The sequence below is a fragment of the Vanellus vanellus genome, assembly GCF_965231255.1.
Source record: "Vanellus vanellus genome assembly, chromosome: 14".
NCBI classification, from domain to species: domain Eukaryota; kingdom Metazoa; phylum Chordata; class Aves; order Charadriiformes; family Charadriidae; genus Vanellus; species Vanellus vanellus.
In genome coordinates this window covers 8434107-8446997 of record NC_138919.1, presented here as the reverse complement: position 1 = coordinate 8446997, position 12891 = coordinate 8434107, and the positions used below count along the sequence as shown (strand labels likewise).

Genomic DNA, 12891 nt, shown 5'->3' with positions numbered 1-12891 from the left:
GAACGCACACTTGTATGCCCTGCATGCAATGATGCTCTGGATGTGAATGAGAATATCCTTTAAAAATACAATATTTAATGTAAATCTGAAGGAAGGGGCAAAGAATCTAAATAAAAAGACAATGACAATGGCAATACAATACCTACAAATAGAGAAAAAACTCAAGTTATGTAGGTGTAGGAAAATGCACACACACAAAACCTCAGGGAGGGTCAGTTCAACTGCACTGGGACAACCTACAAAGAGGCAAAAGCAGGTATATAGGCCAAGGATTTGAGTTTCATCCCAACAGGAGGCTCAGTCCCATGAATGGAGAACAGTTTTATCATCCAGGAAGGAACGGATCTGAAAGGAAATTAGTTTACAGGCATATGTAAGTTGTTAAAATCCCACAGCTTTCATCATATCTGGGATTTTTCAGAAATAGCACCTGTAGATTCTGTTGGTGAGGCTTGTAGGAATGAGTATGGATTTTCAACACCAGATGAGCTAGTCTTATAATTAAGTATAACACACTCAAGAACAAAGAAGCAAATATGCATGTTGGTGACTGCAGTTTTGGATGGGAGGAGAGCAATTTTATACTGGTATTCTCTGATCACTCAGATCTATCCTGTTTTCATAGCTGTTACTTTCAATTTTAGTTAGTTCAGGGCATACCTTTTTCTCTTGAGTATCTGAAAATGCTTGGCTATTATTATATTTTGCTCTGAATTTTCCCTTTTTTCCCCCTTGACTTCCCAGTCTTCTTTTGTCTGTCTTGTTCTCCTTTCTTTTGTATGCGTGTCTGCAGGTGGCTTTTATAGCAAAATCTCATTTTGCTTTCCTGCCCTTCGCCCATCCTCTCCTGTTTTGTTACTACATCGCCTGTCTCTTTTGTGCTTTTCCTTATGCCTGTAACTGCTCATTTACTAATAGATTCCATTCTGTGCCTATGGAGTTCTTTAATTTTCCCTGTCTTCAAGCACCCAATCATTGACTTCATGGGTACAGAAAGGAATGAATCCCCACGCCGCTCTACAGAACAGGTTTCACTCTCCCATGGCTGAAGAAGAGAACGATAGTGGCTGAGCTTAAGGGATGTTCGTGGCAGGTTGTCGGCTCTCAAACAGCGAACAAGCTTATTATTGCTAGCAGCCTACTAGCATCCCTTCCTCTAACCCTGAGTATTTCCTGTAACCCTGGCAGCTTCTTGACAAGAATAATCAAACTAGGTGAACAGCACAATATAGCCTATAAACAACGCAGAAAACCAACCAACCAACCAACCAACCGGTGCTGGGGCTTTTGCCTTGTCTTACCACATTCACACATGTGACCATGATGTGTCAGGTGTTTCCACATTCGGTTCTTATTTGTATTTAATAATTGCTGAGATGCCCATTCCTTGATTTCTGAATAAAGTGCGTAAATTAGATATGACACCATCTTAATTGGATAGAGTGCAGCATAACTACAGCAACCAACTACATTATTCTTGTCACTGCGATGCACACTAAAGCAACTACAAAATTCACAATCAGGGAGGGGTGGAAACACTCCAAAAAGCATTTTCACTTGAAAAATGCAGTAAGCTGTTAGCTGTGACATCTGGATACAAGTTTCAATTGCACAGGCTGAGATATAGGTCAAGACAATAAACAGATAACGTAATGATCAGTCTCCATCAACTACTGGGACTGTGACCAGGGCTGATGCCTTAGCCATTTCCAAAGGCTCGCTGTTGGTGGCTGGGACATAAACCCCACTTTCGCTAGCTATAAACTGGTTTTGGTGCAGCTTCCTTCCAGTTGTTATTTTCTGCTCCATTTGCCTCCCACAAGCTTTTCTATACCCAGACCTCTTAAGGGGATAACAGTCAAAAGCACTCTTCAGCATCTGAAGACCTTTTTTGGTTTTCTTTTTTCCTGTATGTCTCATTTTCTGTCCAACAGACATCTAGCTTTTGTGTGGTGAGCTCCAGCATGCTTTTTCAAACTCTTCCTTTTGGGCTAGTAGTAGGAAGACAGAGAGCAAACCACTAACACAACATCCAGAACGAGTCCTCAAAGTCTTGGGAGGTTAGGAAGCAGTCTGGCATATTATTTCCTTGCTTCAGCAGAAAATAAGATAGGTTGTGAATACTGCAGGTTTTTTACTATATCACCAATCAGGTCTGACTATTCATGCTAGAAGCTGTGGTACAAACAGTTTGTTGACTCTTTGTGATGTTCATATTCTCTGTCTTTTAAAAATAAATACATAAATTGGCAGTGGCAGAGCGCAGCTGGTTATATGGAATACTGTGCTGGACAATGTACCAGTGTCAGGTTGCCAAAAGTAATGTATCAGCACAGCCACAGCTTTCAGGTTAAAGTTGTCCCCACTCAGTGAAGCCAGCTATTTGCAAATACCAATCACAGAATAGTTGGTTTATAAGTATAAAGGATTTAACTTGGCACTAGAGAGCAGTGATAAAGCTGGTAGGGATTTTTCTGGTTAAACTTTCTTCCAATTGCATTTCTTCCCTTGCATCCCAAAATATTTTGAATAATCCAATAGATTATTATTATTATTTGCTCCCCCAAATTTAACACTTGCTATTTTTTCCAATTTCAGGAAAAAAGTCAAAGTGTCAAATTGAAAAATCTCAAATTTCACATTGAGATCTTGTGAAGTAGTTGTCGACAAATTTATTTATTTCCTGAGAGAATCCCTATTCAGCATTGCTGACACTGAGGCAGTATTTACAAGTATAGGACAACACTGCCGGGGCCAATACCTTTGTTAGTTATAAATGCGAATTGCCCCCGAGTAGGCGAGGCAAGTCCTGTTCAAAACCTCCCAGTTGCTCACGGCTAAGCCTGGGCTCCCCCCAGTGGTTAGACTTACACTCCCCATCACCGTGCCTGCCGCAGAATTTGCATTACACCATTGTTAACTTCAATTACGAACGGTTCCTAAATAGCATCCAAATATAGGTGAATTTACCCATCGTCATTGCATTAACTATGTGTGGAGAAAACAACGCAAGTGTCCCATTTGGTTACTTATTTCTAGAAACCCAAAGATAAGGAATCAGATCCCACACAGTTTAGCTAGCTTGCAAAAAAATGCAACATTCACCAGTTATGGCCAGTTAGATTCAAATTTAGTATGATTCAGATTTAGAAAGATGTATATATCAAGCTGAGATTTTTCTTTTAGGCCCTAGGAGTGCATTCCAATTGGAGTCTCTTTATAAATAGGAATCTTTCTTCAATATAGTTCAATGCACTTTGCCAGTTTGGCCTTTTGCTTGATTTACTTTGTGCAAATGGCCAATTGAATGAGTAATTTGAACTGTGATGACTTAGTCTTGTGTAAGTATCTGCGTACAAGTGAGGGGCACTGTGCAGTCAGCGCAGCGGTGAAAGAATGACTGTCATTAATTTGCTTGAAATTCATAATTCAGGAGAGTTCTGGGCTTTTAACAAGACAAAAGAGAAGTCAAAGATGATCTGGAAATGGAAAACATATTTCTTTACATCTTCATAATCACTCAGAGAACCAAACCCCAGCAACATCAGCAACCCAGCAACCTAGTAACAGCATAGTCTGCCACTGAACACCTGCATGAAAAACAACTACGCCTACTTAATTTTCCCCAGTACCTTTCTAGGGTAACTTTCTTTGCTACGTTTAAAGAGATGAATGAGTAAAAATGGTAGGTCTAAGTAAGAGACAGAGGTAGAAAAACAGTCCTGGTTAACTACACCTTATTTGCATTGTCTTTGCAAGTCTCCACAGCCGCAAGTCACTTTGGCACTGAGTGTAGAAATACTGGTGCTCACAATACTGTCATCACAGTCAAATCATGATGTTTTGACAGACTGAATAATAAGAATTGCCACAAGGGAACTTCGTGGCAGTAGCATCTATGAAGGGCTCATTTAGATCTGCTCAGAAAAAAATTAGTGAATGTAGTGGTAAAAGGTTGACACCTTGCTTGTATTAAAGGTCCCACCCATGCTGGTATCTTTAGAGCTGCCCTGTTACGGAAATACAGCTGTGCTAGCATACCTCCTCAAAAGTGTATTTGTAGATGCAACCATAAGAGAGAGAGATTTGGAAGATACAGATGGTTCGGAAAGAGTGGTCAGCTATTTTATGGTTCAAGCCATTAGAGTAAGAGGCTTTCCTTAGCTGTACTCTAAAGAGAGAATGGGAACGCCATACAATTTCGTGGTTTCTTGCTTGAAGAGAAGAGTCACTCCGCTTGAGCACATCAGACATGCTGGTACTATAGCTGAACAGAAACTTACTGAGAGCTTTTATTTACTAGAAAATAGCAATTCATTAAAATAACAACAGTTTCTGTGAAATGCTTGACTTAAACTTACCCTTTCAAGGTAAACCTACCCAAATAGATTCAAAAAGTGTTCCAATATTTTTTGCGGAATTCTGGAACAGAAAAGTTTCTGGTTTTCAATCCAAAATAATATTTCTCTCTTTAAAAGTGAGCCAACTTATTTTATACATATACAATTTCTAATCATAACAAAATGTTTCTCCTGATCTGACCCAATATTTGCGAAGTAAAGCCCAACTTCAGATTTCATTTGTCTGGTAAAAGAAAAAAAACAACTTACTGAAAACCTCTTGTTATGGGAAAATTATTTCTCATTCAGCGCTACCTACTGTACACAACCAGTTTGTTCCCTATTAATAACCAGTAACAGCAAGAAGAATCCTACTGTTATTAGATGCCAGCACTTCTACCATTTTTCTTGAGTTGCCTCAAGGTGCCCTCACAACTTGTTGGTATGTGTCTGTGATGTGGTTACACTGCTCTGCGGAGGCAGCACAGCCTCAACCTGAACAGCAGAGACTGCACCAGGCAGCAGCAATGGTGAGAACAACAAAGTTAAAAAATGCCTTAGCTTTCCTTTTCTCTCCCAGCAGTAAATCTGTTAACAGTCTTCAGAGCTCCTGCTCGTGCACTCAGCTTCATTAATGAGCTGTGGAAAGCCAAGTGGCTCAATTCCCTTAAAATCCTGGCAAACTGCAGGAATATTCGGCTCCTGCCCAATCCTGTGGGCCCTTGGGGGGTGGTCCACTCTCTCCATCGTAATAAGCCTTCTTTCCCCTAACAGACCAGCTTTCTTTCTACATGATCATAAGCCTGTGCTTGATGCTGTGGGAGTTACTGTAGTGTCACCAATTCAGCACCATGGTTTCATTGCAGGAGAAAAATGCACTGGTCTGTGATTTCAGAAGCCATGATAAGGTGCTAGGATTGACAAGCAGCTCCAAATATCTCAAAATATACAGCCTGGATAAAAACTCAGCAAAAAAAGATATGCTGAGCTTGTTGAAATCTGTTGAAATTCAGGTTTGCAAATTGAGTGCAGCGTACAATTCTGACCAAACCTTTTAGAGGCTGGAATCAAACATGAAAAACAATTAATGAATTATGGTATATCCTAGAAAGAAAAGTATCTAGGCTGTATTCTCTACTATAAAGGAACAGATCAACTGCAGAATAGATACGGGGTGAGTGCTGGTATAAAACTGCACATAAGCAGTAATTAGCTCCTGCTTTTAGGTACGTCTGCTACAGAAAATGTTATCTTGGTATGATATTGTGATACCCACTGTTGGGGAAAATGAGAAAACATAATGATAAAGTGTAAACTTTGAAGAAATTACCTAATGATAGTCATGAGCCAAAATTGCACATTCTGCACCGTGGGGCACGTCTACAGAACGCAACATAACGCTGTGCAAATAACCAAGCTGGTTCTGGTATTAAAAGCAGTGTAAGTGCACATATGCAGCAGCCTGCCTAAGCCAATTCAAATTAGCCCGGCTATTTAACTCCACAGAGTGATACTACTGCCCTGTATTCAAGCTACCTTGGAATAAACTTCAAGTTTCGGTTTGTATCCTAATGCTGCAGCAAATTCAGTCTTTGTGTTGGTGTTCTATTGTTTTGAAAACCTGTTTTTTCATTCAAAGATCTGTTTTATACGAAAGTGAGCATGTATTGCTACAAACATTCATCAGCCTTTAATCATGCCATTAACTGTTTGAAGTACAGGTTTGCTGTACTCAAACTCCCACTTTGTAGTAAATAATGCTTTGTTGCATTAAATCTCATGACATGTCTAATCTGTACTGGGTAATGACGTTAAAACCTTAAGACCGATTTCTTTTTTTCTTAACGCTTGTTGATTTTCTTTAATACAGATCCAACACAGATGAATAATGTCATGCCAACATCTCCCCTCCTTCCTCAAATGGCACATCAACATTCATATCCCAGCCTGGGACAGATCACAAATCCATATGAGCAACAGCCCCCAGGCAAAGAGCTTAACAAGTACGCCTCTCTAAAGGCAGTCGGTAAGTAAACAACACGACGCACGACTTCTTTAGATCAGTATGTTGCATTTTCTGTTGTCAGCTGACATTCTGCTTCAAAGTTAAAAACAAAGTCTTGCTCATCTAGACTACTTCATGATAGAGTTTCATACAGAGTATCATGTTAGTTGGAAATATATTAAAAATTAACAGGGGGACTACAATTAGTAATAAGAAAATTACATGTAAGAATCGATCATCTGCATGTGTGTCTATATATGCATACAAAAGTACACCATGTCTACTGATACACCATTTTTCAGTGAGCTTCACCTGTGTTGTATGCATAGTGTTCAGCCCCAGTTCTTTATGCCCTGAATATGCCTACCTATGCATTTCGGTATGAATTTTCCATACCTATCTGCACAAATGAGAGAGAAAAACATCAGATATGTTGCAAATTTAAAACATATAATTTAGACTAATTTAGACACGTGCAAATACTTCCAAAAAGAGCAGATGCTTGTATGCTTCCAAAGTAAGAGCTTTCACGTTTTATGCAGGATGCGCATTAGTAGGTCACTGGAAGAATATTCTGAAGCCTTGCCATTTCAAACTATTAGTGCATCATAAAGCTCCTGATAAACATCCCGGTGGTGGCTATTTTCTGTGACTGCTATTATTTTAAGCAAATGGTGGAACATCCTCAAAGAAACAGTTGTGGGGAGGGAAAAGGACAATCGGGGGTAAAGATTTCAACGTAATGTTCATATTTGAAGCATAAGTTGATAATACTTTTCAGGAGCTACAAATACCTGCTGCACACCATGTGAAGACAGAAAGCCTTTAATATCTTACATTTCAGGCTCCTTCTAGACAATACTAAATTAAGAACTAGGGGGGTGTCCATTCATAAACAGCTTCTCACTAATCCTTGCTCAGCTTACACAGAGGAGGCCCAGAGGAGGGACACCAAGATGATCAGAGGGCTGGAGCACCTCTCTTATGAGGAGAGGCTGGGAGAGTTGGGGTTGTTCAGCCTGGAGAAGAGAAGGCCTTCCAGTACCTAAAGGGGGCTTACATGAAAGCTGGGGAGGGACTTTTTACAAGGGCACGTAGTGATAGGACAAGGCGGAATGGCTTCAAACGGGAAGACGGTAGATTTAGATTAGATATTAGGAAGAAATTTTTCACCCTGAGGGTGGCGAGGCACTGGAACAGGTTGCCCAGAGAAGTTGTAGATGCCCCATCTCTGGAGGTGTTCAAGGCCAGGTTGGATGGGGCTTTGAGCTACCTAATCTAGTGGGAGGCGTCCCTGCTCAGGGCAGGGGGGGTGGAACTAAATGATCTTCAAGGTCCCTTCCAACCTAAACCATTCTATGGTTCTATGACTCTGTAGAGGTTAAGAACATTTCCCCATGAATTTAGAGCAGTATCACACTGCCTGTTTTCAGACAGAGCTATTTGGTTCAGAAAAACAGCGGAACAGCTGAGAAGGTTCTGACTTAGGAATCTAGTATTCATCACACAAGACAAATTTTTCATCACAACCTGACATTCCTCTATCCGAACTTCAGGAGAGCAGACCTCTAACAAAACATACATCAAAGTCCCATCTCAAATACTTTAGCTTTGCTTTAGCTTACCGTTTCTATATCTCACAAGTGGCCATTTTTAATCTGTTTATAAGACACAAGGGTTAATAGCTTTCTGCTAGTTTTTGAATACAGACAGAGTAGCTTTACAATTCCTTCTTCAAAAGGTGATACTGTGTAATGATGTGGTGATTATCACAGATTTATGCACTGATATCAGGCTTCTTTTTCGGATGTCAATTTAGGTCAAGCCAACCATCAAAGCTACAAGGTACTTAAGCATACTAAAAAGAGAGATGAAACACTCAAAAGAAACTTCTCTTATCTGCCCAAGAGCCACTGAATGTACTTTCTTTTAAAAATTATTAAATTAGAACTTAGACATTTCTTGGGTGTCTGAGTACAAGTTTTTAAAGCAGCTAGATTATAACCATACAGTTAAATCAACCTTGAAAGATTGTGCACTTCAGCTCCAGAAGTTGTATAATGCCTCTCAGAATCTTAAATTAAATTAAACATAACTTTCAGGCACATTTTCTTCCAGGAGGATTGCACTACCTTCCCTTGCTTTTCCCCTGTCCTTCCTATCTCCCTCTCTATTTTTTCTCTGTAGATCTACTAGTCGTTTAGATGCAGGTGAACTTTCACAAGAAAAGTACAAAAGTGCTGCATTGTTATCCAAACATTTTAGCAGAAAACAATAGAGATTTTGAAACTGTTATACATTGACACCTTCTGTCTGGACATATAGAGCAAGAGTTATGTTTGGTTTTTAACAACTTTCAGACTCTCGAGGCCGTGATTCCTCCCAAGAGGCACCTCTTGAGTTCACCCCAAGCTCACAAAGCAGTTTTTCCATGATGCCAGCAAGGCCTGGGTTTGTGACCACGCTGTCATGAAGCCAGCCAGATCACACGTTGAAGAGTTCATATTGACTTTATGAGAGCTCTGAGAGGAAATAGCAACTGGCCTACATCGGGCCCACCAATATAAATGTAACCTGACAACACCTTTTGAACAAATAGGCATAGACTGAGTTCACCCCGATCTGGTATTCATGTCACAGACTGATGGCATTTTTCACATGCTAACATTCAGAGTTGCATTTACTGATCCCCATAGCAGGTTAATGAGCGTGGGTAGTCCATTTCCCTTTGCATTCATTGATAGTGGCTTGAGGGTGGATTTATTTGCCGCAACAGAAATTTAATAAGGGATGTGTTCTGTATTTCTCCATGTGTTTGAGGCAAACCATATTCATTTAAGTGCCTCTTACTCTTCATGATCCTGTTGTTCGGGTATAGTCCACTGTGCTTAACTCTCTTCTTTAATGAGGGGTGGGGGTGGAGGAAGAAGCATTCCTATTGCGTTGTAGCAACTGTAGCTCTAGTACATTAATATCGCTCATCATAATGTGGCCATAAGTGGTAAGAAGTTTAGGTAACTGAAAAAGTGATGCTTTACCAGAGGCAGTGTTAAATTAATTTCCACACAGCTGCTTTCTTCTGAACTACAGATGTCCTAAAAATTTGGCTGTCTAATTTTAGAAGTGAGCTACTCATCCCTCAGTGACTGGCTGCTGTGAAAATTTAGTTCATGGAAAAGTAGCGAATCACAGTAATCTCTCTTCTCGATCATGTTCGGGACCTGCATTAAATTCAATAGGACTCAAGTGCTTGTGAAAACAAGAGACAACAGTGGCACTGCTATTAATTTGCATTGTGCTACTGAATAAGAATGACCAATACATTGGTAGTGAGGTGAAGTTGATCCCCAGGAAGCTATTTTAAAGCTACAACCTAGACACCGAATCATATAGCTTAGCAGAGTGCAATTTGAAGCTGAACTGTTCATGCATGTATGCAATGCAACGTGTGCACTGCAGTGTCTGATTCAGCACAACAGGGGAGAAGAGAATTGAAAAGGCCAATGTGGATGTATTTTATTTAAAAAGCAAAGTATTTTTATGTGAACCAGTTCAAACTGCACAACCAAACCCTTACACACTCAATGGAAGAGGATATTTTCCTCATTTCTGGCTAGGAATTTCTGTATTAGTAGCTGCGTCCAGAATTCTGTAAGTATTGACCAGCGGCTACTGACCAATTTCACCTTTTCCTCTTACTGTCTACCGGCATTTACATCTCTGAATAACACGAGGACATTCTGTGCCTATTTTATATTCTCAGATGAGTTCCTGGAGTACAACAAGGTAATAGTGAGTTGAGATTTACTTACTGTTTTCCTCACCACACCAGAATTTTACTCTCCTTCTACCTTAACACATACACCACAAGGGAATAATCAGCAGAAGATAGAGGACCCCTTGGAAATGAGACAGACCAACATGCGCTTCCTGAAAGAACAGATAAGCAATCCATCTCTTAGTATCTTGAGCCTATCTGACTGACTGATGGGTGCACTCTGTTCACCCATTATTTGTCCATTTTTGAGCCAGAGAAACTTTTTTCAACAATGGTAAATTTGTCCCACCGAGGAATGTCAGAGAATGTATCTGAGCGAAAAGGGTTAAAAAGCTCTAAGACCAGTCCCACCAAAAGTGGTCACTGAATGTTGTGTGGCAATAAAATTCAATTTTCTGGTCGCCTGAGATGACATGATCCTGGTTCCCTTTGGTGCTTTTGCAGTATTTGATTATTTATGTGAAAAGTGCAGAAAGAGGTTTTTCTGCATAAATTATTCTTATTTCCAGTTCATCGACCATGTTTTTACTCCATGCTTAAATGGTTATTGCTCATTTAAGCAATCCTGACATGCCTAAAGCTATAAGTGGATGAAGGTCTTGTATCTAAACACCTTCATGAAATTCAAGTCCCAGGACATACAAAGGTAGCTCATCACACATTTTTATACGCATCATTTGGACACTCATTCAGAAAGCATGAACAATCCAACTTCAAATTCCACTCTGCTAAGCTGTAAGAGTTGGAGTCCATCCTGTCACTTAATAAGAGTTTCCTTGAGCTCAAATTGGCCTCACTATCCTGAGATATGTTATATCTATTCAGTCATTCACACTGTTCTTCAAGCCTGGCTCAGTAACAGTTAATTTTCTTCCTTGAGTTTCAGGGAGTGCAAAGTGACTATCTTTCTTCAGAACTTCTGCAAAAATTAAAAAATACCTCAAAGCCAACTATCTAAAGTCCTGCAGGACTGGGAGAAAGATCACTCAGCTGCTGGAGAGGTGCACACACATACATGTAAAAACAGGGAATACAAGTATTTCTACAGTTTAACATGATTTTATATTTTTCATAAACTTTCTTCTTCCCCTCCGTCTCACACACATACACACACAAACCTTTGAGGAACTGACTGGGCACGGCTTAAGATAACTCAGCCAGTTAAAATTTTTGCCAAAAAAAAACCCCAAACAAAGGACAGAATTCCTCCCTGAAACGCAGACCCAGAAAGCCTTCAGTGATGCTGGGAGTTGTAGTCTCCTGTGGGATGAAATCAGATCTAATTGATTTGATATAGTGAAGCTAGAAGGAGTATATAATTGGCAGCAGATTCGTCATCACATCTCTGAGTCTACAGCTCCCAGCATTTCTTGAAGCTTCACAGTTCTTTGATCCTGTTGGAAACCAGAGCTCCAACTCTGCTTGTAGCTGCAAAACTCCAAAGTGAGATTCTGCAAATACAACACTCAAAGAATAAATATCTCCTGTTTAGGTCAGCCTTACTATGTAGAAAATATTGTGGCCGCAAGTGGCACCAATGCACAAGGCAACGTGTCCCTCAAAAAGGTGAAGCATCTGAGAAAATTGTTTGGTTTGTTTGTCCTGTACATCTACGCACAGAGAAGGATCCAAAAGGGAAAATCACCATAAGGGTAACTCTGAGGTGTTATCTTTGAACCGTCCTCCTGTCTGACGTGAAATTTGGTGGTGCCTTCTGTTAAGATCTTCGATTTCCATAGACATGATTGTAACTCTATGCTGATACAAGGTCTACTTTATGAGAATAGAGGTGACTTCACAACTGCCCCCTAAGAATGTGACACCCATCTCACCAGAAGATGAGATTCTGTATCGTCCCCCATAGTTCACTGCACTCTGCCTCGGTGGCCTCTGTACAAAGACAAGGAAGCCTTGAAAGAAATACTCTAACTGGAAAAATGGAAACACACAACAGGGAAAACAGCCTGCCTGTGCATTCTCATGGGTTGAACAATCAACTTTTTAGAAAAAGTAGAACTACAGAATTATTGCAAACAATACATTTGTTACTTCACTTTCCTATACCAACCACACTGTTACACTGACAGGTAAATATTCATGTTTCTTTGGAAGGCTTAAAAAGGAATTGTACTTTCTTTTCAAAGATTAAAGAAATTTTCAGCTACTACTTCCATAAGCAGTTGCACAAAAATGGATTAAAAAAATCTGGGACATGAGAATAGCTCCCTGGAGCACCATGAAAACAAACAGAGAAGTACAGATTAATGCATCATTTGTCATATCCAGAGGGTGATTCAGTTAACGATACTGTTCAACATCTTTGTTGGCGACATGGACCGTGGGATCAAGTGCATCCTCAGCAAGTTTGCCGATGATAACAAGCTGTTTGGTGAGGCAGACACGCTGGAGGGGAGGGCCCAAGCCAACCTCATGCAGTTCAACAAGGCCAAGTGCAAGGTCCTACATCTGGGTCAGGGCAATCCCAAGCACAAATACAGGCTCGGTGGGGAAAGGCTGGAGAGCAGCCCTGAGGAGAAGGACCTGGGGGTGATGATTGACGAGAAGCTCAACATGAGCCTGCAATGTGCGATCGCAGCCCAGAAGGCCAACCGTATCCTGGGCTGCATCAGAAGTAGTGTGGCCAGCAGGCCAAGGGAGATGATTCTGCCCCTCTACTCCACTCTTGTGAGACTCCACCTGGAGTACTGCATCCAACTCTGGAGTCCCCGACATAAGAAGGACATGGACCTGCTGGAGCGTGTCCAGAG

At 40.6% G+C, this 12891-nt stretch overlaps 1 protein-coding gene across 1 annotated transcript in view; it reads left to right on the top strand.

The window, feature by feature from the left end:
• Positions 1 to 12891, top strand: part of SHISA9 (shisa family member 9) — a gene marked incomplete at its 3' end in the record, with an annotated part of 186810 nt that overhangs the window by 161195 nt on the left and 12724 nt on the right. Inside the window, exon 3 of the mRNA XM_082490400.1 lies at positions 6211 to 6366. Within this exon, the coding sequence (XP_082346526.1) occupies positions 6211 to 6366 (156 nt within the window). The remainder of the gene's footprint in view (positions 1 to 6210; positions 6367 to 12891) is intronic.